We start from the raw sequence: 27,807 nt of genomic DNA, 5'->3' as shown, positions 1-27,807 counted from the left end.
TTGTACCTGGCTCTGTGCCTCAGCATACATTCCACTACCTGTCTGTACTCTGCTCTGTGTCTCTGACTTGGCTCTGGGCTCTAGCATACGCTCTGCTTTCTTGTACCCGGCTCTGTGCTTCAGCCTACTTTCTGCTCCTTGATTTGTACTTTGCCTTGCCTTGTTTCTTCGTGAGCCCTTTGCATGCACCTGGCCTTCCCTCTCCCTCCTGTTTGTGCCTCAGCCATGCCTGCCTTAGCTGTGCCCGCCTGCTTGTGCCTCAGCCATGCACGTCGGCCAGTGACTTAGCTGTGTCCACTGTTGTGCCTCAGCCGTGCTCGCCACAGTCTGGCCCGCCTGTCTTAGCCTCAGCCTGACCAGCTAGCCAGTGCCCCAGCCGTGCTCTGTGCTTCCTTGCACTCACGCTGTCACTGCACTGCACAGGCCCTAGCCTGCTCCTTGACATACCTCCCCGTGCATCTCTAAAGCACCCGCAGGTCCTGCCATGAACCCTGGTGTGCCTCCTAGCATGCACAGGCCCTAGCCTCAACCCTGGCATGCCTCCTAGCACATGCAGGCCCTTACCCTAGTCTGAACCTGGCATAGCCCCTAACACGCACCTTGCCTTGCACCCTGCCTTGGACCCTGGTGTGCCCCCTAGCACGCACCCTGCCTTGAACTTTGCTTTGGACCCTGGTGTCTCCTAGCACTCATCCTGCCTGGACCCCTGCCTTGGCGTGTCTCCTAACATGCACCATGTCTTGAACTCCGGCGTCCCTCCTTGCCTGATCCCTGGTAGATGCCCAGAGCCTGCCGATCGCTGCCAGAGGTCCGGAACCTGAAGACTGCAGCCTAATGTCCGGAGCCTGTCGATCATTGCCAGATGTCCGGAGTCCAATGCCATCTAGCCCTTGCGGGAACCCTGGCGTGCCACATAGCACGTATCATGCCTTGGACCTTGGCGTGCCAACGCATGCACCTTGCTATGTTTCACTTTGTCCTTGTAACTATATCGTGTTTCTGATTAAACCCTGAGACCATGCTTTATTGAAGAAACCCTGTGACCACGCTTTGTTATGTCTTGTACCCTCCACGTTCCCTGTTGCCAGACACTCACACCTGTGTCTTTCTTGAGTCGGCCGTCTGGTTCCAGCAGTGGTGGTGGCTCACCCCCTTGGTCTTGCCCCTGACTCTCCCTGTGTAGGGGTGGTCCCTCACAAGGTCAGCTCGCCCTAGGTGGGTGGGTGCCACGACCCAGAGGGTCCACTCTAGAAATCAGCTCAGCTGAAGCTGACTCCGTCACAGTATACGTCACCTCACCTTATATACTGAACTTTGGGGTACATGTTTTTTCTATTAGTCACCTACTGACTAACCTTAAGGGGGTGAATTATGGGTATAGTTTTACATTTCGAATTAATAAAGTTTAGTTTTATCCTTTTGTCAGCAAACATGAGGAATGACAAGAGACAACCCATTTAAGAAAATTCTATTTTGGTTAAAACTATTCCAACATTATGAACATAAAAAAGGCTTTTCCCCTATGTGACGTCTCTGATGTTTATTAACAGTTGATTTCCAAGTAAAATATTTCCCACATTAAGAAAATGAAAATTGCTTCTCCTCTGTGTGAGGTCTCTGATGTCTAGCAAGAATCACTTTCCGGTTAAAACATTTCCCACATTCTGAACAGCAAAAAAGGCTTCTCCCCTGTGTGCGTTCTTTGATGGCGATCAAGATCTATTTTCCATTTAAAGCATTTCCCACATTCTGAACATGAATATGGCTTCTCTGCTGTGTGAATTCTCTCATGTGTAACAAGACTTAAAATCTGAGTAAAACATTTCCCACATTCTGAACATCAAAAAGGCTTTTCTCCTGTGTGAGTTCTTTGGTGCTTAGCAAGATCCCCTTTCTGGTTAAAACATTTCCCACATTCTGAACATGAAAAAGGCTTCTCCCCTGTGTGAGTTCTTTGGTGCTTTACAAGATCCCCTTTCTGGTTAAAACATTTCCCACATTCTAAACAGGAAAAAGGCTTCTCCCCTGTGTGAATTCTCTGGTGGTTAACAAAATGTGATTTCTGGTTAAAACATTTCCCACAATTTGAACAGGAAAAAGGCTTCTCCCCAGTGTGAGTTCTATGGTGATCAACCAAACTTGATTTCCGGTTAAAACATTTCCCACATTCTGAACAGGAAAAAGGCTTCTCCCCTGTGTGAATTCTCTGGTGGTTAGCAAAATGCGATTTCTGGTTAAAACATTTCCCACAATCTGAACAGGAAAAAGGCTTCTCCCCAGTGTGAGTTCTATGGTGATCAACCAAACTTGATTTTCGGTTAAAACATTTCCCACATTCTGAACAGGAAAAAGGCTTCTCCCCTGTGTGAATTCTCTGGTGGTTAACAAAATTTGATTTCTGGTTAAAACGTTTCCCACATTCTGAACATGAAAAAGGCTTCTCCCCTGTGTGAGTTCTATTGTGTGTAACAAAATTAGATTTCTTGTGAAAACATTTCCCACAATCCGAACATGAAAATGAATTTTTTGCTTTAGGAGCAGTTTGTTTTTTAATGCCTCTTTTGTGACTTTGATTTTCCCTAGTAGTCAGTAATGAATCAGAAGATGGGACCTGTTTCATAGGATCAGATGACAGATCTTTGCTGTGAATGGATGATGATATATCTGGAGTAATAGCAATCACTTCAGTTGTATCTTGTAGGATCTCAAGATCATCAGATTTAAAAATTGAAGATGTCAGCTGTCCCCCTGATATCCTGGTACAGTCATCTACCAAGACAAAAAACAATTTTTCTTTCATAAAATATCATTGAGTTTTATATTTTTGAACATTTCTACTTAAAGAAGTTGTCCACTACTGTAACTTTTTTTTTTCATAAATCTTGCTATTATGTGCCACTAAAAACATCCACTATGTTTATTTTAGCAATATTACCTTTTATCATGCTCTAGCAGCACATCCTCAGTGCTGGCTCCAGCTCTCATGGGGTTAATTGACAACTTTCTTTCTCCCGACTTACTGTGCTCTAATACTACAAGTTCCATGATGCATTGCACTGGCCTGTAAGCCAGCACCTAGCACACCCACTCCAAAACACACCCAAACCCCTCCCTCCTCTCTCTTCAATCTGAAGCATCTTATTGTAAGGGTCTGTGCACAAATTGCGGATTCTAATGCGGATCCACAGCAGATTCTCCTGCATTGTACAGTACCATTATAGTCAATGTAAAACAAAAACCGCTGTGCACATGGTGCAGAAAAATCAACAGCATAAACGCTGAGGGTTCATTTCTGTAGCATGTCAATTCTTTGTGCGGATTCCGCAGCGTTTTACACCTGCTCCATTATAAGAATCTGCAGGTGTAAAAACGCAGGGGAAAGCCGAACAAAATCCGCTATAAATCCGCAGGTCATTTTATCTGCGGATTTAGCAAAATCCGCACGGAAAAATCGGCAGCACAATCCGCCACGTGTTCACATAAAACACATTGCAAGCATCATGAGCGCACACTCAGGAGCGTGCACAGACACAGACGTTCTTAATAATAAGTCGCCATGTACACACCGTTATAGTGCTGAGAGCTATAAGGCTGTGTGCACACCGGGCGGATTATTCCACACAGAATCCACAGCTCTTGGCAGAAAATGCAGGTGCGTTATTGATGCGTTTGTCATGCGGTTTTTCATGTGCTTTTTTACATGTGGATTGTATGTGTTTTTGTAACCTAAATAAAGATGTCATTTAACAAAAAAAAAGATTTGTGTTGCCATTTCTGTCCGGCCTCCTCATTTACACTTGTCCATCCCACACTTCATTACACACATAGATAGATATGGGATAGATAGATAGATATGGGATAGATATATGGATCTATATATAGATTTTTCATAGATATTTTATTTCCATAGATATTTCCATATCCATGTTTATTAATGAACAATGTTTCATTTTAAAAAGTAAAAAAAAAATGGCGTGGGCTCCCGCGCAACTTTCTGCACCAGAGGAGGAAAGCCGACTGCCGGGGACCAATATTTTTTGCCTGGGAATGGGACAATACCCATGGCCCTTTCCCAGGCTATGAATATCAGCCCGCAGCTGTCTTCATAGCCTTTACTGGCTATTAAAATAAGGGACCCCCCAAAAAATGACGTGGGGGTCCCCCTAAATTTTATGCTGCAGGCTGATATTCATAGCCTAGGAAGGGGCCATGGATATTGGACCCCCCCAGCTACAAATACCAGCCTGCAGCCGCCCCAGAAATGGCGCATATATAAGATGCGCCAATTCTGGCACTTAGCCCCTCTCTTCCCACTCCCGTGTAGCGGTGGGATATGGGATAATAAGGGGTTAATGTCACCTTGCTATTGGAAAATGACATTAAGCCCGGTTTAACAATGGAGTGGCGTCAGCCTATCCATTATTAATCTTATAGTAATAAAGGGTTAAAAAAACACACATAAGAATAAAGTATTTTAATGAAATAAAACACAACATGGAAATCATATTTTTATTGCACGCCCAGATCCAAGTGACGCCCTCGGTCTCCTCTAATAAAAAGTAAAAAAATAAACAAACCGTATACTCCCTGTCCGGCACAGTCCAATTAATAACGAGTGTCCCACGACGATCTCCCCTATAGAACAGTGACATCAGGTGATGTGACCGCTCTATAGCGCCTCCCAGTGGTGAACTGACAGGAGACAATGGCTCCTGCAGTGCATCACTGAGGTGACATGAGTTCAGGCTCTCACTTTCCAGCAATGCTGCATGAGAATTAGGGTTAGGGCTTGGGTTAGGGTTACGGGACCACTTTCCCGGCGGCGGAGGGATACACAGGGGAGGATTACCTCCGTCTATCATTTCATTGCTGGGGCCCCTGGAGAGCGGTCGCATCAGCTGATGCGGCTGCTCTACACGGGAGATCGTCATGGGACCCTCGTTATTATCTGGACTACAGCGGAAAGGTGAGTATAGGTTGCTTTATTATTTTATTTTTATTACAGATCGATGGCTTCGGGGAACTAGGTGATTGGTAAGTATATACTCTATGTTATGTGTTGTATGTTATATGTATATTCTATATGTTGTATGTTCAGAATTTGTTTTGTTTTTTTTTTCACTTTCAACACATTAGCCGGATAATGGGACTACTTCTGTCCCATCATTGGCTAATGTGTCACTCACTGACAGTGTAGCAAGCATCACCTGATGGGACTTGTAGTCCCACTGGATGATGCTTGCCTGCATACACACGCACGCGCACACACCCCCGCATAGCCCCGGCACCGCCAGCACAGCACGCAGACTCCCCCGCACAGCCCTGGCAACACCCACACAGCCCACCCACCCTCCCGCAAAGCTGGCAGACCCCCGCACGGCCCGTCCACCCCCTGCACAGCCAGCATACAGCCTGCAGACCCCAGCACAGCCCGCCCACCACCCCCCGCACAGCAGCCCACAGACCCCCGCACGACCCTTCCACCCCCCGCAGAGCCGGCACCAGCAGACAGCCTGCATACCCCCACACAGCCCGCCCACCCTCCGCACAGCTGGCAGACAGTCCGCAGACCCCGCACAGCCCCTTCACCTCCCGTACAGCCAGCAGACAGCCTGCAGACCCCTGCACGGCCCCCCCCCACACAGCAGCCCGCAGACCCCTGCATGGCCTGTCCACCCCTCGCACAGCTGGCAGACAGCCTGTCCAACCCCTACACAGCCCCGTCACTCTTGATGGGTGAGGAGACAGATGCTGCAGAGTGACGGGGCTGTGATGTCTGGTGCAGCACCGCCCACACACTACTGTGACTCTTGATGAGTGACAGCAGTGTGTTGATACTGGGTCACGCCTGCTGACGTCACATCAATTTCCATAGTCAGGAAATTGACGTGACATCAGCAGATGTTAGCGGCGGCTGTAGCCTGGCGGTCACATGACTCGGACTCAGCCGCCCGCATAGCGCCGCTCACAGGCAGAATTGGCAACGCAAGGTAATTACAAAAATCATTATGGGCCCCGGGGGGCTACAATAGGGGGGTTACTAAAAAGTAGTGGACAACCTGTTTAAATTGTCCGTAAAAATGGCAAGCTATGCAAAAAACTTTAACCGTGTTGCATTTTGGTGCGCTCGGCGCACCGTCAAAGGGACGCATGCGCCGGCAAATACATACCTGCGCACGGCCTGCGTACCCAATGCTAAAGATAGGATACGCAGGCCGCATGCAGCGTCATGCGCCCATAGGTGGAGCTGACCGGAGGAGGGGCGGCCATGCGCATCCCTCCACAGCTCCAGGAAATGCTAGTGTGAAAGTAGCCTTACAAGTGCTGCTGCCAGCTGTGTCAGTCAGCGATTGTGCTATAAAGTAAAAAACAGATAAGGCAGGTTAGGGTTAGTGCTATAGTTAGGGTTAGTGTTGGGACTAAAGTTAGGGTTACTGTTAGGGTTTATTCTAAAGTTAGGGATAGGGTAAAGAATTAGGCTTTTCTCAATTGCCTGCCCAATAATTTGGTCACGTCATGTCGTAGTTTTCTATTTACGAAAAAAAATAAATAAATAAAATAAAATGGCCCGTCAGTATTATAGTGCAGAGGAGGCTTATGCACTTTTATGTTCTAACTGTGAAGAAAGTGCAGTGTCAGATGGCGATGTGGATTTCGAGGGCTTTAGTAGCAGCGACAGTGATAGCTCAGAAATGAGCAGTGATTCTGGTCCATCCTCACACACAAGGACCAGTACAACAAGAAGGACAAATAGCGCTTCTGGAGAAATGTCTACAACTCAGGGAACAATGCCCAGTACTAGCGCTGTCCCCAGTGCTCGTGAATTGGCGCACACCAATGTCCAAGAAGCTTTGCCTCTTGATGTAGCATTTCCCAGATGGGACGCTTCGGTTTCGGCTACTCCATTCATCCCTAATTTTAATGCCATTCCTGGTATAAATGTGGAGGTGGAAAATTTTGGACCAATTATTTTTTTAATATGTTTATGACAGATAGCTTGCTAGAGCATATTAGCTTACAAATTTATATGCGTCCCAATTCATCAGCCAGAATCCACAATCCTATTATGGTAGGTCACATTTATGGACACCAACTAGAAATGAAATTTTTTTTAGGACTTACATTCGCTATGTGTCTTGTTAAAAAAGCCCTGTTCAAGCCACCCCTATGTTTTTGCCGTTATTCCTAGGACCCGTTATGAAATGCTCATGAGATTTTGGCATTTTAATGACAATAGTCAATGCCTGCCCAGAAATGTCCCAGAACATGACAGAATATACAAAATCAGACCCATCATCGAAGACTTGACAGAAAAGTTCTTAAAGCTCTACACCCCAACAGAAAACATTTCCATTGATGAGTCCCTTGTAAAATTCAAAGGAAGACTGGACCTCAAGCAATTTATTCCTTCTGAGAGGGCAAGGTTCGGAATTAAGCTCTATAAAATGTGCGTGAGTTCAACCGGATACACATCAGCTTTTCACATTTATGAGGGGAAAGATAGACAACTAATCCCACCAGGATGCCCTACTTATCTGGGGACATCTGGAAAAATCGTTTTGAGCCTTTTTTTACAAAAAGGCTAAAATCTGTATGTTGACAACTACTACACCAGCATACCCCTATTTAAAAGTCTGGTTGAACATAACATAGGGGCTTGTGGGACCATTCTCAAAAACCATCAGGGGTTTCCACAATCATTGGTCAAAGAACATTTCCGAATGGGGCAGTCAGGGGCTTTATGCAATGGAGAGCTGCTTGTCCTTAAGTATAAGGATGAAAAATATATTTTTATCCTGAGCTCGATCCACACAGATGCCACAAGGGCCACTGCAGACCAACAGGGATCCACCACTCCAAAACCTGTGTCTATCACTGACTACAACAAATATGTGGGGGGTGGACCTTGCAGATCAGGTTCTACAGCCATACCAGGTATCAAGAAAATCATATACCTGGTATAAAAAGTTAGTCATGTATTTGTTTCAGGTGGCCACATATAATTCTTTTGTGTTATACAAAAAAGCCGGAAATGCAGATACTTTCCTTGATTATCAGGAAAAGGTCATGTAAATCTTGTTTTTGAAAATTTTGTCCCCACCAATCCTTTAGAATGTGAAGATGTGAGAAGACTCACTGAGCGACATTTTATTGCACTCATCCCAGTAACTGAAACAAGAAAGAACCCCCAGAGAAGATGTCGTGTATGTTCCTAGAGAGGAATGAGGCATGATACCCGCTATTATTACCCACAATGCCCATCATTGCCAGCCTTATGCCTCCATGACGGCTTTACAATCTCCACACAGAACCACGTTTTTGAACTGTTTTGACAATCAAGCATTTGGTTTATTTGGTGACAGACACTTTTGAGTAGAGCTGACTTAACAATTTCCGGGGGTAGGTGGGGGGAGGTCTCCAGAGACACAAGTTGGGCACAATATATTGGGCACTACAATGACATTTTTGCAATTTTTGCTCTAAAACTTCCACTACGTGTTTCTGGAAATCATCCATGTAGTGAAAATGGTCACTATATCCATAGATGAATTCCCAGAGGGGTGTCATTTCCAAAATGGGGTCACTTCAGGGGGAATTCTGTTGTTTTGGCACTTAGCGGCTCTCCAAAGTGCCACAACAGCAGAATCCTCCCTGAAGTGACCCCATTTTGGAAATGACACCCCTCTGGGAATTGGAAATGACACCCCTTGCAAATTCATCTATGTACACCCATAGATTTACCTATGATGACCATTTACCTATCTACCTATTTTCCAATGTAAAATCTGGGGTTAAAACAATATTTTAGTGGTTAAAATATAATTGTTTTTTCTTCACTGCCCAATTGTATAATTGTCTATGGAACAGCTGTGGTGTCAGTATGCTCACTGCACCACTAGAAGAATTCATTCAGGGAAGTATTTGGTAAAATGCAGTCACTTTTGGGGCCTATGCTGTTCTGGCACCTCAGGGGCTCTGACAATGTGACATGTCACCCACAAACAATTCCAGCAAAATCTGCTCTCCAATATGGCGCTCCTTCCCTTCCGAGCTCTGCCATGCACCCAAACAGTGGTTTACCCCCACATATGGGGGTGTCAGCGTACTCAGGACAAACTAAAATATATATCGAGGTAAAAAGATTTAGGAAAAATTTTATTTTTTTTATTTCCATGGCTCTACGCTATAAACTTCTGTGAAGCACTTGGGGGTTCAAGGTGCTCAATACACATCTGGATAAGTTCCCTAAAGGGTCTAGTTTCCAAAATGGGGTCACTTGTTGGGGGTTTCCACTGTTTAGGTACATCAGGGGCTCTCCAAACACGACATGGCAACCGCTAATTATTCCAGCATATTTTACATTCAAAAAGTCAAATGACGCCGCCATCGCTGGTGACATTTTGCTGGATGTAATTTTTTTCTAAGCCTCACAATAGTCACAATATTATAGGCATTATCACCAATAATATCAATGCTATTATATGTATTATGTAATAATGGGGGGCAGGTCAGTGAGGGATCAGCGACCTGTCATAAGCCAATACAGATGAATATGTAATCAGACCACATAAAGCCCCGCCCACAGCCCCACCCACAGCACCGCCCCAGAGCACGAGAATCTCATTACTGAAAACTACAAATACAGATTAAACAACAGTAAACCAGAGTTGAATTCATTTATGGTGGACCATTGGAGCTACTATGAATCCTGACCAGAAGATCAGAGAAAATAATAATAATAATAATAATAATAATAATAATAAATTTTATTTCTATAGTGCCGACATATTCCGCAGCACTTTACATTTCAGAGGGGATTTGTACAGACAATAGACATTACAGCATAACAATAATCACATAGATTATAACAAATGCCAAGAGGAATGAGGGCCCTGCTCGCAAGCTTACAATCTATGAGGAAAGAGGTAGACACGAAAGGTGGGTGGTAACAGTTGCCCTGATTGTATGGACCAGCCATAATGTTAAGTGTGTAACAGTACAGACACAGAGGGCTAATGGATGCATAAAGCATGTGGGAACATGATGCGGGGAACCTGGTTATGGTAAAACTTTTGGCTGTGCCACACAGGGATAGATTAGGTTAATGTGTTGAGTTGATAGGCCAGTCTGAATAAATGCGTTTTTAGGGCACGCTTAAAATTGTAGGGATTGGGGACTAATCGTATTGACCCGGGAAGTGCATTCCAAAGAATTGGCGCAGCACGTGTAAAGTCTTGGAGACGGGAGTGGGAGGTTCTGATTATTGAGGATGCTAACCTCAGGTCATCTGCAGAATGGAGGGCGCGGGTAGGGTGGTAAACTGAAACAAGGGAGGAGATGTAGGGTGGTGCTGAGCCATGGAGGGCTTTGTGGGTGAGGGTAATAAGTTTGTACTTGATTCTGGAGTGGATGGGTAGCCAGTGTAATGACTGGCAAAAGGTAGAGGCATCGGTGTAATGATTGGGGAGGAATATGATCCTGGCTGCAGCATTCAAGACAGATTGGAGAGTGTAGAGTTTGGTAAGAGGGAGACCGATTAGAAGAGAGTTACAATAGTCGAGACGAGAATGAATAAGAGAAACAGTAAGAGTTTTTGCAAAAGTAAGAAAAGGTCGAATTCTAGAAATATTTTTGAGGTGCAGATGACAAGAGCGAGCCAGTGATCGAATGTAGAGGGCAAAGGAAAGCTCAGAATCAAGTATGACCCCAAGACAGCGGGCATGTTGCTGGGGAGTAATAGCGGAGCCACACACAGAAATGGCAATGTCGGGTATAGGTACATTAGTAGAGGGAGGAAACACAAGGAGTTCAGTCTTTGACAGGTTCAGTTTCAGATATAGTGAGGACATGATGTTAGACACAGCGTTTAGACAATCGCTGGTGTTTTCTAGAAAGGCTGGTGTGATGTCAGGAGAAGCGTATAATTGGGTGTTATCAGCATAGAGACGGTACTGGAAACCAAATCTACTGATTGTTTGACCAATATGGGCAGTGTACAAGAAGAGGAGGGGGCCTAGAACCGATCCTTGAGGAACCTCAACAGTAAGGGGAAGGTGAGAGGAGGAGGAACCGGCAAAAGATACAGTAAAGGAGCAGTCAGAGAGATAGGAGGAGAACCATGAGAGAACGGTGTCCTTGAGGCCAATGGAACGGAGCATAGTGAGGAGGAGGAGCTGATGATCCACAGTGTCGAATGCTGCAGAGAGATCCAAGAGAATTAGCATGGAGTAATGACCATTTGGTTTAGCTGTTAGTAGATCATTAGAGACTTTAGTGAGGGCAGTTTCAGTAGAGTGTAAGGAGCGTAAACCGGATTGGAGAGGGTCAAGAAGAGAGTTATCAGAGAGATAGTGGATAAGACGGGAGTGGACCAGGCGTTCCAGGAGTTTAGAAATGAAGGGAAGATTAGAGACAGGTCTATAGTTAGCGGCACAGTTTTGGTCGAGGGATGGTTTTTTAAGTAGTGGATGTATGATGGCATGCTTAAATGAGGAGGGAAAGATACCAGAAGAGAGAGAGAGAGGTTAAATATTTTAGTTAGGTGAGGGGTGACAGCAGGGGAAAGGGACTGGAGGAGATGTGACGGAAATGGGTCACTGATGCAAAAGGTTGGGCGAGAAGATTCAAGGAGCCTGCTTACTTCTTCTTCTATTACTGGTTCAAAATCAGAGAGTGAGCTAGATGCAGTGGGGGAGGGAGGACAGTGCATGGTATGAGGTGATTTGGAGATAATTTCCTGTCGAATCTGGTCAATTTTTTCTTTTAAGTAATTGGCCAGATCGTCAGCTCAGAGCTCTGTGGTTGGGGCCTGAACTCTTGGGTTGAGTAGAGAATGATAAGTGTCATAGAGACGTTTCGGGTTATTGGACAGTGAGGTGATGAGGGTGTTGAAATAGGTTTGTTTGGAGAGGTGAAGGGCAGTGTTGTATGTTCTAAGCATAAACTTATAATGGATGAAATCTTCGTGTAGATTGGATTTTCTCCACAGACGTTCAGCGCTCCTGGAGCCGCTGCAGGAAACGTGTTTGCACCGTGTGCCAGGGTTGTCGCCGTCTGCGTTGTGGTGTTCTATTTATAGGAGATGCAAATTCATCCAGGGCAGTTTGAAGTGTTTCATTGTAATGCTTCAATGCAGAATCAGGACATGAGAGGGAGGAGATAGGGGCCAATGAAGACTGAAAGTTCTTCATAAGTTTCTGGGAGTTAATGGCCTGTATGTTTCTATAAGTATGGACAGTGGGGGTGACCTGAGCAGCCTGGCAGTCCTTGATAGAGAATGAAAGAAGATTGTGGTCAGAGTGCGGGAGAGGGGAGTTTGCAAAATCATCCACTGCACAAAGAAAATAATATTGCTCCCCATTTCAGGAGAGATTGTGCAGTAATCTGAATTCCTTAGGATCAAAAACAATGTAATTGGTTGTAAGTTCTATAGAAAAGGGCTTTCACTGCCCAAAGTCATTTGAACAGTTTTGGGTGGAGGAGAATGTTGTGATCTAGAGGCAAAATGGTGATCATGGTAATATGGCCGGACTACACCACCGATAAAGCAGCCACAGCCGGTGACTGAGAGGAATCTGTGACTTCTCTGCATTCAGTGGTTACTACTCACCTGGGTAGTCATATGTGGGAATCTCCTCTTTGCACCACTCATCATCTCTCACATATGTCTCTGTAGTATTAATATGGGTCAGATCTTCACCCTGAAACAAATATTGTAAAAGTCACAGACAGATGGAGAAGTCCCATCTATGATCAGCTCTAATCCTGCCATCTCCACCGTTCTCATTACACAAGTATAAAACATATAATACTGGGGGATAAAACAAGACTGAGCACAAGACCTTCACAGCCGTCTACACATCATAGGGGAGATCTCCTGACACCTTCTCTCCATCTACCTGATGATCCTGAGAAACACTGGGATCTTCTTGGCTACAGTCCTGTGGAAGAAGAGGACGGGGACATCTCTCTGGTGTTGTCCTCTTAATGGATAGATCTGGAGGAAACACACAAAGGGACTGAATTCATTCTCTACATACAGATAATTATTGGCCGTGTGTATTTAGTCCTATTACCTGGTGATGTGAGGGGCTGGGGAACCTCCATTATGACGTCCTTGTACAGATCTCTGTGTCCTTCTAAATACTCCCACTCCTCCATGGAGAAATAGACAGCGACATCCTGACACCTTATAGGAACCTGACACATACAATGATACCGTCATCCCCCCAATCCCTTCATAGTGTTACTGTATAATGTCCCAGCATTCCCAGCAGTGTCACCTCTCCAGTCAGCAGCTCAATCATCTTGTAGATGAGTTCTAGGATCTTCTGGTCATTGATGTCCTCATGGATCAGGGGGTGAGGTGGAGGCCCCGTGATTGGGCTCAGGGGTCTTCCCCATCCCTCAGACACAGGGTCCTGACAGCGATCACTAGAGGTCTTCTTCACCACTGTGTAATCCTGGTTATGGAGAGACACATTAATAAATCTCACTACAGACATTTCCAGAGTCCTCACCTCTCCAGTTCTGTCCACCTGTTATTCCCATAGATAAGAATGATGTAATGTGATGACATCAGAATCTCTCACCTCTCCAGTGAGACGGAAGAGGATCTCTAGGGTGAGGTGTAATATCCTCTCCGCCATCTTGTCTCTGTCCATATCCATCCTTGATGGGTAAATCAGGAAAATTCTCTTCTGTAGAAGATCTTCACTGAGAGGATCCGATATTGTAGAGACCTGAATGAGAAGAAGATGATCCGATGTAACATCATAAGAATCCTGTGTAATAATACAATTACTGGAGATAATAAGGGAAACATATGAGGAGTAGAGTTGAGCGATACCGTCCGATACTTCAAAGTATCGTATCGGATGGTATCGGCCGATCTTTAAAAAAAGTATCGGTATCGCCGATTCCGATACCGGAAGTCCCATTCAAGTCTATGGGACTTCCGGTATCGGAATAAGAAAAACCCTTTCCTGCCCTTGTACAGCCTCTCTGGGGTCTGTACGGGCCTTTCGGGGGGCTGTGCCGGCCTGCCAGGGGGTCTGTGCAGGCTCCGGTGGTCTGTGCCGGCCTGCCGGTGGTCTGTGCAGGCTCCGGGGGGCTGTGCCGGCCTGCCGGGGGGCTGTGCCGGCCTGCCGGGGGGCTGTGCAGGCTCCGGGGGGCTGTGCCGGCCTGCCGGGGGGCTGTGCCGGCCTGCCGGGGGGCTGTGCAGGCTCCGGGGGGCTGTGCCGGCCTGCCGGGGGGCTGTGCCGGCCTGCCGGTGGTCTGTGCAGGCTCCGGGGGTCTGTGCAGGCATCGTCCGATGGGACTACAAGTCCCATCGGGCGATGCCTGCTACCATGACAGTGATTGACACATTAGCCAATGATGGGACAGTAGTAGTCCCATCATCCGGCTAATGTGTTAAATGTAAAAAAAAAAAAAAAATTACATGCTACATACATACAACATGCATGCTACATACATGCTACATTCATACTACATACTACATACATGCTACATTCATACTACATAAATACTACATGCAACATACATACTACATATATACTACATGCATGCTACATACATACTGCATGCTACATACATACCACATATATACTACATACATACTACATGCATGCTACATGCTACATACATAACACATATATACTACATGCATGCTACATACATACTACATGCTACATACTACATATATACTACATGCATGCTACATACTACATGCTACATACATACTACATGCATGCTACATACATACTACATACATACTACATATATACTACATGCATGCTACATACATACTACATGCTACATACTACATGCATGCTACATACATACTACATGCTACATACTACATATATACTACATGCATGCTACATACATACTACATACATACTACATATATACTACATGCATGCTACATACTACATGCTACATACATACTACATATATACTACATTCATACTACATACTACATATATACTACATACATACTACATACATACTACATACATACTACATACATACTACATACATACTACATGCATGCTACATACATACCACATACATACTACATGCTACATACATACCACATATATACTACATACATACAATACATTCATACAATACATACATAGACATACAGTACATATAACATAGAGTAACATACTTACCAATACTTGTCACATTGTTCCCCGAAGCCATTGTCTATTCCGGGATAAATATTAACATAACAAACCACAAAAATACTCACCCACGATCCGAAGCAGTCCACGAGTGTGTCCCACGACGATCTTGGGTAGAGAACTGCAGCATCAGATGATGCTGCCGTTCTCTACGGGCTGCAGGAATCCAATGACGGAAGGTAGGTATCCTTCCGCACTGTATTCCTCCGCCACTTAAAAAAAAAAAAGTCCCTAGTCTCACTTTATGCCATTGCTGTGTGGGAAATTCCCACACAGCAATGGCATAAAGTGAGACTAGGGACTTTTTTTTTTTAAGTGGTGGAGGAATACAGTGCGGAAGGATACCTACCTTCCGTCATTGGATTCCTACAGCCCGTAGAGAACGGCAGCATCATCTGATGCTGCAGTTCTCTACCCAAGATCGTCGTGGGACACACTCGTGGACTGCTTCGGATCGTGGGTGAGTATTTTTGTGGTTTGTTATGTTAATATTTATCCCGGAATAGACAATGGCTTCGGGGAACAATGTGACAAGTATTGGTAAGTATGTTACTCTATGTTATATGTACTGTATGTCTATGTATGTATTGTATGAATGTATTGTATGTATGTAGTATATATGTGGTATGTATGTAGCATGTAGTATGTATGTGGTATGTATGTAGCATGCATGTAGTATGTATGTAGCATGCATGTAGTATGTATGTAGTATGTATGTAGTATGTATGTAGTATATATGTAGTATGTAGTATGAATGTAGTATATATGTAGTATGTATGTAGCATGTAGTATGTAGCATGCATGTAGTATATATGTAGTATGTATGTAGTATGTATGTAGCATGCATGTAGTATATATGTAGTATGTAGCATGTAGTATGTATGTAGCATGCATGTAGTATGTAGCATGTAGTATGTATGTAGCATGCATGTAGTATATATGTAGTATGTATGTAGTATGTATGTAGCATGCATGTAGTATGTATGTAGCATGTAGTATGTAGCATGCATGTAGTATATATGTAGTATGTATGTAGTATGTATGTAGTATATATGTAGTATGTATGTAGCATGTAGTATGTATGTAGCATGCATGTAGTATATATGTAGTATGTATGTAGCATGTAGTTTGTATGTAGTATGTATGTAGTATTTTTTTTTTTAACATTTAACACATTAGCCGGATGATGGGACTACTACTGTCCCATCATTGGCTAATGTGTCAATCACTGTCATGGTAGCAGGCATCGCCCGATGGGACTTGTAGTCCCATCGGACGATGCTTGCACAGACCCCCGGACATCAGCACAGCCCCCCGGCAGGCCGGCACAGCCCCCCGGCAGGCCGGTACAGACCCCCACAGGGTGCACAGACCACCGGCAGGCCGGCACAGCCCCCCGGCAGGCCGGTACAGACCCCGGGCAGTCCACACAGCCCCCCGGCAGGCCGGCACAGCCCCCCGGCAGGCCGGCAGAGACCCCCGGAAGGCCCGAAATGACGGCGCATCATGATGCGCACACACCGCGCATCATGATGACGTCAGGCCGTCAATCAACTGAACTTCCGATTCCGATGCCGAATTCCGATATTGAAAAAATATCGGAAGTCGGTATCGGAATTCCGATACAGCAAGTATCGGCCGATACCCGATACTTGCGGTATCGGAATGCTCAACACTAATGAGGAGATTTATTATCTTACAGGGTTTAGTTTTCTCCCCTGACATCTACTAATAAAACCTATATATTTAGGCCACAGACAACAAGCAGTTTCCTCCTCGGAGTTGGCAGCTGAACACGTTCCTCATAGACTCATCTTCCATAACGCTAATTCTCGTCTCATTACCGACACTGGAATCGGCATTAGTAATACTGCAGGAGATATTCATTACATGCGACATGAGAAATAACTCCTTCATGATGAGGACGACATCTTCATCTTCTACTACGGCTCTAGAAACAGATTTGGCCAGAGTCGGTCACTGACTCCATCCCCACCGGCCGTCTATATGAATGTTTCCCGGCTTCCCCGCACTGTAATCTTCAATAATAATAATAATAATAATCTTTATTTATATAGCGCCAACATATTCCTCAGCGCTTTACAGTTTAACAGTTTCAAAACACAAGTCATAAGTAACAACGTTAACAATACAATAATTAAAGCAAAATAAGACGAAATAAGATGACCCTGCTCGTGAGAGCTTACAATCTACAATGAGGTGGGGGAGATACAAAGTACAGGTGTGAATTTACAATTGTATATTTACAATGAAGGTCCAGCCATCTTGAGGGAGTGAAGGATGGATGGAGATAGTGAATGGGCTACACACGCACACTTACACATAGAATGACTTTGATTAGCGAACGTGATAAGCCGCTCTGAACAAATGTGTTTTAAAGGAGCGCCTAAAACTATGCAAACTGTGGTTAGTCCTAATTTCTTGGGGTAGAGCATTCCAGAGTATAGGAGCAGCACGGGAGAAGTCTTGGAGTCGGGAGTGGGAGGTACGGATTAGTGCAGAGGTTAGTCGAAAGTCGTCTGCAGAGCGCAGCGATCGGCTAGGCCGATAGAAAGAAATGAGGGAGGAGATGTAGGGGGGTTGCCGCACCATGGAGAGCTTTGTGGGTGAGAACAAGTACTTTGAATCGGATCCTATAATGAATGGGCAGCCAGTGTAATGACTGACGAAGAGCGGACACATCCGAGTACCGATTAGCCAGATGGATGACACTGGCTGCTGCATTAAGTATGGACTGGAGGGGGGATAGTCGAGTGACGGGGAGGCCAATTAATAGAGCATTGCAGTAATCCAGGCGGGAGTGGATCAATGCTACAGTGAGGGTTTTTGTTGTTTCCATGGTGAGAAAAGGGCGAATTCTAGAGATGTTCTTTAGGTGTAAGCAGCAAGAGCGGGCAAGAGATTGTACATGGGATGTGAAGTAGAGATTGGTGTCAAATATAACACCCAGACAGCACGCCTGCTGCAGGGTTGTTATTGTGGTACCACCCACAGAGAGGGAAATGTCAGATTTAAGGGAGGTTAGTAGACGGCGGGAGCAGAAGTTCAGTTTTAGAGAGGTTGAGTTTCAGATAGAGAGTGGACATGACGTTGGAGACTGCGGACAGACAGTCACTGGCGTTCTGTAGTACAGAGGGGGTAAGGTCGGGGAAGACGTACATAGTTGTGTGTCATCAGCATAAAGATGGTACTGAAAGCCAAATCTGCTGATGATCTGTCCAATTGGGGCCGTGTAGAGAGAGAAAAGAAGGGGGCCAAGGACTGAGCCCTGAGGTACCCCGACAGCAAGAGGAAGAGGAGATGACGTGGAGCCAGAGAACAAAACACTGAAGGAGCAGTCAGAGAGATAAGAAGAGAACCAGGAGAGTGCAGTGTCCTTAATGCCTAGTGACTGGAGCCTAGAGAGTAGGAGATGGTGGTCAACAGTGTCGAAAGCTGCAGATAGATTGAGAAGAATGAGCAGAGAGTGGTCACCGTTACGTTTTGCTGTCAGAAGGTCATTGGTCACTTTGATAAGTGCAGTTTCAGTCGAATGTAGGGGGCGGAAGCCAGACTGTGAAGGGTCTAGAAGGGAGTGAGTGGAGAGGTAACGGGTAAGGCGGGAGTAAACTAGGCGCTCCAAAAGTTTAGAGATGAAGGGGAAATTGGAGACTGGTCTGTAGTTGTTTGTGCAGGATGGGTCGAGAGCAGGTTTCTTTAGTAATGGAGTAACAATGGCGTGTTTGAAGGAGGATGGGAAAATGCCCGAGGAGAGGGAGAGATTAAAGATTGTAGTTAGGTGGGTTGTGACGACTGGAGAGAGAGACTGGAGGAGATGTGAGGGCATGGGGTCGGTAGTGCATGTAGTCGGATGAGAAGAAGAGAGGAGTCTGGAGACTTCTTCTTCTGTGATGGGATCAAATGTGGAAAGTGAGCCAGGGAAGATGCAGGAAGGGATGGGAGTCACAGCACTTGGTGGTTGGGAGCAGATTTCCTGACGGATATTATCTATTTTTTCTGTAAAGTTGGAGGCCAGGTCATCAGCACAAATGTCTGTGATAGGGGCTTGTGCTTTTGGCCTGAGGAGGGAGTGAAAAGTGTCAAAAAGTTTCTTGGGGTTGTTGGCTAGTGAGGAGATCAGGGTGGTGAAGTAGGTCTGTTTGGCGAGGTGAAGGGCAGCGTTATAGGTTCTTAACATAAATTTGAAGTGGATGAAGTCTTCTGTTGTGAGGGTTTTTCTCCATAGGCGTTCAGCACTACTAGAGCATCGCTGGAGAAGTTGAGTTTGTGATGTGAGCCAGGGCTGTTTTACTCTGTGTTTGGAGGTTCTGAGGGTGAGGGGAGCTACTTGGTCAAGGGTGCTTCTAAGTGTGTCATTGTAGTGATGAACAGCCAGATTAGGACAGGAAAAAGTGGAGATAGGGGACAGTGATGAGTGTAGGGAATCTGAAAGTGTCTGAGGGTTAAGGGCTTGTAGATTTCTGACTGTGTGGGAGGTAGGAGTGAGCTGGGGTGGGTGAGTATTTGTGAGTGTGAAGGAGAGAATGTTGTGGTCAGAGAGTGGAAGCGGTGAGTTATTTAGGTGGGAGATTGAGCAGAGCCGGACAAAGACCAGATCAAGGGTGTTACCGTCCTTGTGTGTCTCAGAGGTTGAAAGCTGCGAGAGGCCTAGAGAGGTGGTTAGTGATAGAAGCTGGGATGCAGATGTGGAAGTAGGGCTGTTAATGGAGATGTTGAAGTCTCCCAGGATGAGGGTTGGAAGTTCTGAGGACATGAAGTGCGGCAGCCAGGCTGAAAAGTGGTCAAGGAAGTGGGTGGGTGAGCCTGGGGGCCGGTATATGACCGCTACCCTGAGGGAGAGGGGACGAAAGAGCCTGATGGTGTGGACCTCAAAAGGGAATAAGAGTGATGGAACTGGGGGGGATGACCTGGAAAGTGCATTGTGGGGACAGGAGTATGCCGACTTCACCACCATGTCTGTTTGTGGGTTTCGGGGAGTGAGAGAATTGTAAGCCACCGTAGGAAATGGCAGCAGGAGAGACAGTGTCAGAATCCTGAATCCAGCTTTCAGTGAGGGCCAACAGATTAAGAGAGTTGTTCAGAAAGTAGTTGTGTAGGAAAGGAAGCTTGTTACAAGCAGACCGTGGATTCCAGAGGGCACAATTAAAAGATGGAGATGAGGGAGTGCAAGTAATGTTAATAAGATTATTACGGTTTCGATATGAGGTAGGGTAGGGGTTGAGGTTGGGGGATGGTGGACCAGGGTTGGGGGAGATGTCCCCTGAAATCAGTAGGAGTAGGAAGATAAAGAGCAAATAGTTGTTGGAATTGTACGTAGTTTTTTTCTGCGATGCGTTTGGGCAAGATGGGCTAGGGTTTCTCAGGAAGGTGAGTACATGTGAGCTGTACATGGGAAAGGGAAGTATAGAGGGGCTGATGTGTACGAGTCATGATGGAGGGGGGATAGGGTGGTGAATGTGGATGGCAAGGGAACACAGTAGGATAAAAATAAAGCACATGGTTAAAGGGGAGAGCAAAGTGTGGGTTACCTGACTCCAGCCCTGAATAACTGCCATGTATAACTGCCGTTTTGCTGGTTGCTTAGCTTCTGTGATGCTTTGCTTATGGGATGCTTGCGTGCTGCACCCCACACTTTATAGTGAAGGGACAGGAGAGAGGGTCTGTTCCCAGGAGCTACAGTCTGAGGAAAGGGCTAAAAAGTAGAGTTGAGCGACTTTTGGTTTTTTAGGGTCGCGTTTCGTTTCGTGAAACCCGACTTTTCCAAAAGTCGGGTCGAGCAAGATCGTCCGATTATAGGGAAAAGTCGGGGTCGTCCCGAAACACGAAACCCAATGTAAGTCAATGGGGAATAAAAGTCGGCAGTGAGAGGACAGGAAACACACCTACAGTGCCCATTTGAATGCCAAAAGCATCAATTCTTCTTACTTAAGCTTGTCAACCTTAATTAACTTCATAATACAAGTTACGCACTGAAAAATGGGGGTTATTTGGCTAAAGTTGTGGGGGGGGAGGGCTGGCTGCAGGTTTTCATGTGCCCTGGGCGAAAGAGCGCCCCTTTAACACATACCACAACTCATCATGCTCCGATACGGCAGATAAATAGCGGTATAGTACAATGAAAAATACCTCACTTTTTACATCTCATGACGAGGCCAACTATTTCTCCATACAGAATCATTGGTCCCATATAATGTTTGAAACAGTATATGATGAGCTCCACATAATGCTACAGTATATGTTGGTCCCCATGGATGAAGCTCCACTGTTTTATGGGCCCAAATAATGCTCCAAACATAATGGGCCCCATTTCTAATGCTCTAGTGTATAATGGGCCCTGTAAATGCTGCTCCAGTGTCTGATGTCCACCTTTGGAATGTTCCAGTGTATGGTGGGCCCCATCTATCATTCTCCAGAGTATAGTGCTCCCCAAAAATTGCTGTCCCAACATTGAAAACAATCAAATAAGTCTCCTCGCTAGGGAATCCCTGTACTTGTCTGGACAGGTGCTGTAGCTTGCTTAACAGCTCGCCAGCCGTTCTCACGCCCAGTATGGATTGCACGTGATTGCACAAAGGTTAGAAAGGGTACCGTATCCCTGGATAACATGTATGGATAGCGTACACATTCAAAATATATGTCTCAGGAGGCAGGCTCAGACGGTGTCAGGCCCAGTATGGATTGCACGTGATTGCACAAAGGTTAGAAAGGGTACCGTATCCCTGGATAACATGTATGGATAGCGTACACATTCAAAATATATGTCTCAGGAGGCAGGCTCAGACGGTGTCAGGCACAGTATGGATTGCATGTGATTGCACAAAGGTTAGAAAGGGTACCGTATCCCTGGATAACATGTATGGATAGCGTACACATTCAAAATATATGTCTCAGGAGGCAGGCTCAGACGGTGTCAGGCACAGTATGGATTGCACGTGATTGCACAAAGGTTAGAAAGGGTACCGTATCCCAGGATAACATGTATGGATAGCGTACACATTCAAAATATATGTCTCAGGAGGCAGGCTCAGACGGTGTTAGGCCCAGTATGGATTGCACGTGATTGCACAAAGGTTAGAAAGGGTACCGTATCCCCGGATAACATGTATGGATAGCGTACACATTCAAAATATATGTCTCAGGAGGCAGGCTCAGACGGTGTTAGGCACAGTATGGATTGCACGTGATTGCACAAAGGTTAGAAAGGGTACCGTATCCCTGGATAACATGTATGGATAGCGTACACATTCAAAATATATGTCTCAGGAGGCAGGCTCAGACGGTGTCAGGCACAGTATGGATTGCACGTGATTGCACAAAGGTTAGAAAGGGTACCGTATCCCCGGATAACATGTATGGATAGCGTACACATTCAAAATATATGTCTCAGGAGGCAGGCTCAGACGGTGTCAGGCCCAGTATGGATTGCACGTGATTGCACAAAGGTTAGAAAGGGTACCGTATCCCTGGATAACATGTATGGATAGCGTACACATTCAAAATATATGTCTCAGGAGGCAGGCTCAGACGGTGTCAGGCACAGTATGGATTGCACGTGATTGCACAAAGGTTAGAAAGGGTACCGTATCCCTGGATAACATGTATGGATAGCGTACACATTCAAAATATATGTCTCAGGAGGCAGGCTCAGACGGTGTTAGGCCCAGTATGGATTGCACGTGATTGCACAAAGGTTAGAAAGGGTACCGTATCCCCGGATAACATGTATGGATAGCGTACACATTCAAAATATATGTCTCAGGAGGCAGGCTCAGACGGTGTTAGGCCCAGTATGGATTGCACGTGATTGCACAAAGGTTAGAAAGGGTACCGTATCCCTGGATAACATGTATGGATAGCGTACACATTCAAAATATATGTCTCAGGAGGCAGGCTCAGACGGTGTCAGGCACAGTATGGATTGCACGTGATTGCACAAAGGTTAGAAAGGGTACCGTATCCCCGGATAACATGTATGGATAGCGTACACATTCAAAATATATGTCTCAGGAGGCAGGCTCAGACGGTGTCAGGCCCAGTATGGATTGCACGTGATTGCACAAAGGTTAGAAAGGGTACCGTATCCCTGGATAACATGTATGGATAGCGTACACATTCAAAATATATGTCTCAGGAGGCAGGCTCAGACGGTGTCAGGCACAGTATGGATTTGACGGCCCAGATTACACAGCGGAGGAGCAGGGAGAGGTAAAGATTGCAAATGCTGAGGCCCTGCCCAAGCAAGGGGGGCCCACTCGTGGGCGTCGGTACTGGCACTGGGCACCTCATAGCACAGCGGTGTGTCTGACGGCGGGTGTGCACCACAACCGTCAGAGACACTTGATTGCACTATGAGGGACCCTGTGCCAGTGCCCGTGCCCAAGAGTCGGCCTACCCACCTGTCCAGGGCAACGGCACTCGCACGGTGTCGTGCGGTAGGTGGTGACCCCGGCCATGGGGGGGGAGGCAGCACAGTTAGGGAGTTTTAGAAAGTGGCATATGTTGATGTTGGACATTCAGCTGATGCAAAAGGCGAAATAGGTGAAGTACCAGGAAGAGGTGGACCAAAGCAAGCCATTTTTCTGTCACCCTATGTGTCATCAGGGGAAGGTGGGACAAAATCCTTGGAAACCCATGCGTGGTTCATTTTAATGAAGGTTAGATCATCCACATTTTGGGTTGACAGACGGGTCCTTTTTTCTGTCAGGATTGATCCAGCTGCACTGAAGACTCTTTCCGATAGCACACTTGCAGCTGGGCAAGCGAGCTCCTGTAAGGCATATTGGGCCAATTCAGGCCAGGTGTCCAGTTTAGCGGCCCAATAGTCAAAGGGGAATGACCTGTGTGGGAGAACATCGATATGGGAGGAAAAGTAGTTTGTAACCATAGTTGACAACTGCTGTCTCCTGTCACTTTCCATCGATGCAGTATTACCAGTTGTGTGAGCGGTATTTGAAAAATCAGTCCACAACATTGTCATGAAACCCCTGTCTCCAACGCCACTTCTGCTGTGTGCATCACGAACACCTCTGCCAAGCTGCCCCCGGCCCGTACGGCTCGTGTGAGAACCATCACCGCTGCTGTGTGCTGGGAATGCCTCAAGCAACCGATTTACCAGAGTTGCTTGTTTATTAGCCAATATTAGGTCAAGGTTCTCCTGTGGCATGATGTTTTGTAATTTGCCTTTATAGCGTGGATCCAGGATGCTGGCCAACCAGTAGTCGTCATCGTTCATCATTTTGGCAATGCGGGGGTCCCTTTTTAGGATCCGCAAGGCATAATCTGACATGTGGGCCAATGTTCCCGGTGTCAATGATGCACTGCGAGTGCTGGGTGGAGGAGCACTTTCTGGCAAATCCACATCCCTCCAGTCACGCACAAACCCTGTACCAGACCTTGCCACGCCAACATTTTCACTTGCCCCACGAGATGCATCCTCCTCCCCTAAGTAATCATCCCCATCATCCTCCTCCTCCTCCTCTTCTTCCTCCACCTCGTCCAGGAGAGGTCCCTGAGCAGACAATGGCTGAATGTCATCAAGGATTCCCTCCTCCTCTTCCTCCTCATCAACATTGGCTGCAGACGCCTGCTCCTTAAGGTGCGTCAAAGTTTGCATGAGCAGACGCATAAGTGGGATACTCATGCTTAGGATGGCGTCATCTGCGCTTACCAGCCGTGTGCATTCCTCAAAACACTGAAGGACTTTACAAAGGTCTTTAAGCTTCGCCCACTGCACGCCTGTCAACTCCATGTCTGCTCTCAAAGTGCCTGGCCGTGTATCCTCCCACAAATGCATTATGGCCTGCCTCTGCTCGCACAGCCGCTCCACCATGTGCAGGGTGGAGTTCCACCTTGTTGCAATGTCGATAATGAGGCGGTGGTTGGGAAGGTGGAGCAATCGCTGCAGCTTCTGCATACGAACGGAGTGTACAGGCGACCGGCGGATGTGCGCGCACAGTCTTCGCACCTTCTGGAGCAGGGCTGTTAACTCCGGATAATTTTTGAGGAAGCACTGCACCACCAGGTTCAAGGTGTGAGCCAAGCAAGGTATGTGGCTGAGTTTTGAAAGGGCTATGGCTGCCACAAAATTACGGCCGTTATCAATAACTACCTTGCCTGCCTCAAGATGTACACTGCCCAGCCATGACTCAGTTTGTCGCTTCAAGTACTCGGCCAGCACCTCGGCGGTGTGTCTGTCGCCCAAACACATCAGGGTTGATGATGGTGATGGAGTTGGTGTTCTTTCTGATGGCCTAGAATCAGTCTTTCGTTGATATAACAGTGGGATTCCCTGACTGCTGTGGTCTTACAACGACACCTCAACATTTGCTGCTGTGCTAACCGGTGGGCTTTCAGTGGGGGAAACAATGTAGCGTTGCTGACTACCTTCGTTGTGATCAGTTGCACATGTGGCACTTGAGGTTTGGTGTTGTGTCCACGCTTGCAAGTGCATGCTGGTTAAATGTCTAAGCATGCAACTGGTATTCAAATTTTTCAGATTTTTCCCTCGGCTAAAGGTCTTTGCGCACTTCTTACAGATAACCTTGGCCTGATCCTGAGGATTTTGTTCAAAAAAGTGCCACTCTGCACTCTTCCTACTTTGGCAGACATTTTGCGGCCTAGCATGCTGTGATCTTTTGACCCTCTGGACAAGCTGTCCAGCAACTCTTTTGATGTTTGGAACCTGTCTTTGGAGTGCTCCGGGCCTGCCAGATAACAGCTGTTGCGATGTCGATGTCTGCTGTGGATGCTCCTCATCTGAGCTATTGGAAGCAGCACCCTCTTCCCCCAATGGATGCCAATCTGGGTCAACAACTGGGTCATCCATCACCTCCTCTTCTATGTCATGTGCACCTTTCTCTGTGTCACCGTGTATGGTGGTATAGTGTGCGGGAAGGGGCACCTGAGTCTCATCAGGGTCAAAATCTGGCTCTGTACACTGCGAGGACAATGTAGTGCTCTGAGTGAATGTACCAGCAGAATCATCCATCAGCGGCTGTGCATCAGTGCACTCCATGTCAGATTCATCTTGGCCTGGGTAATTCACCATTTCACTTGATAATCCAGGCATGGTATGTGAAAACAGCTCCATGGAGTAATCAGTAGTATGGCCTGCGTCATCCTTCAATCTTGGTTGGGGTGAAGGACACAAGGAAAGGTGTGGTTCATGAACATGAGCCTCCAATGACGACTCAGTGCTTTTACTTTTTACAACTGAAGAAGAGGAGGCGATAGAGCTGGAGGCTGAGTCAGCAATGTAAGACAAAACTTTTTCCTGATGCTCTGCCTTTAAAAGCGGTTTGCCAACTCCTAGAAAACTAAGCGTTCGAAGCCTTATGTAGCCAGACGATGAAGCAGGGTCAGCACCTCCTGCATTCGGTCCTATTTTGCTCTTGCCACTACCATCAGATCCACCACCAACACCATCATTACCAGCTGCCAACCCCCGCCCAATTCCACGGCCTCTTCCACCAGCCTTCCTCATTTTTGGTAGAAATGTAGACAAAATCCAACAAACTATATAGTAATGTAAAACAAGGTACAAGGTGTCTATAGGACAGGGGAGATTTAGAATTTCTGCGCACACTTTTGGACACTGGACACTTGTGGATTGTGTGAGGCCCACTGATATCTGAGCGCTATGTGACACGCTCGATGGCACAGCTGCCTGTGACCAAAGTGACGAGAGGATAATGGAGATTTTGAATCTCTGCGCACACTTTTGGACACTGGACACTTGTGGATTGTGTGAGGCCCACTGATATCTGAGCGCTATGTGACACGCTCGATGGCACAGCTGCCTGTGACCAAAGTGACGAGAGGATAATGGAGATTTTGAATCTCTGCGCACACTTTTGGACACTGGACACTTGTGGATTGTGTGAGGCCCACTGATATCTGAGCGCTATGTGACACGCTCGAGGGCACAGCTGCCTGTGACCAAAGTGACGAGAGGATAATGGAGATTTTGAATCTCTGCGCACACTTTTGGACACTGGACACTTGTGGATTGTGTGAGGCCCACTGATATCTGAGCGCTATGTGACAGGCTCGATGGCACAGCTGTGACAAAAGTGACTAGAGGATAAGAGAGATTGGATTGCTTTTAAAAAAGCAGTTTGCGGAGCAGTGGGTAAACAGCAATGCCAGCGTGTCAGGAAGCCTTAAAAGGCAGCCCAACAACCAACACCACTGATACACCACAATATAGCCTCCCCTTGCACTGCACACACAGTGACTTGTGTGTTGTGCAGGCCAAATCGCTAGCAGCAGAAGCAGTTTTTTTGTCTTCTTCCCTGCCTAACGCTCTCCCTACAGAATCAGCAGCAACCTCTCCCTATACTAAGATCGGCAGAAGTAAGATGGCGGTCGGCGTGCACGCCCTTTTATATCCCCTGTGACGCCCACCAAAGCAAGCCAATCACTTGCATGCCCTTCTGAAAGATGGTGGTGACCCGTGCTTAGGTCATCACGTTGCCCACAGTGTCCGTGGATCCTGATTGGCTGAAAAAGAGCGCAAAACAAACTTTTGAAACGCGACTTTGGCGCGTAAGTCGCCGACCTCGTGGCCGACCTCATCCTAGGGTCGGGTTTC

The 27,807-nt window shown here is 46.4% G+C and overlaps 1 protein-coding gene across 1 annotated transcript in view; it reads right to left on the bottom strand.

Annotated features, from left to right (window-relative positions):
- Positions 1-1,451: 1,451 nt before the first annotated feature.
- The window catches only part of LOC141082464 (oocyte zinc finger protein XlCOF8.4-like), a 65,979-nt gene continuing 39,623 nt past the window's right edge, over positions 1,452-27,807 (bottom strand). The window contains exons 3-6 of the mRNA XM_073566405.1: positions 13,077-13,200; positions 12,900-12,997; positions 12,611-12,701; positions 1,452-2,769 (exon numbers count right to left, since the gene is read on the bottom strand). Of these exons, the coding sequence (XP_073422506.1) occupies positions 1,841-2,769; positions 12,611-12,701; positions 12,900-12,997; positions 13,077-13,200 (1,242 nt within the window). The 3' untranslated portion in view covers positions 1,452-1,840. The remainder of the gene's footprint in view (positions 2,770-12,610; positions 12,702-12,899; positions 12,998-13,076; positions 13,201-27,807) is intronic.

The sequence above is a fragment of the Dendrobates tinctorius genome, unplaced genomic scaffold, assembly GCF_039654945.1.
Source record: "Dendrobates tinctorius isolate UK_male_01 unplaced genomic scaffold, ASM3965494v1 ptg000017l, whole genome shotgun sequence".
Classification (NCBI taxonomy): domain Eukaryota; kingdom Metazoa; phylum Chordata; class Amphibia; order Anura; family Dendrobatidae; genus Dendrobates; species Dendrobates tinctorius.
Note: the sequence above shows the minus strand (reverse complement) of the source record. Positions and strands in the feature narration are given on the sequence as shown.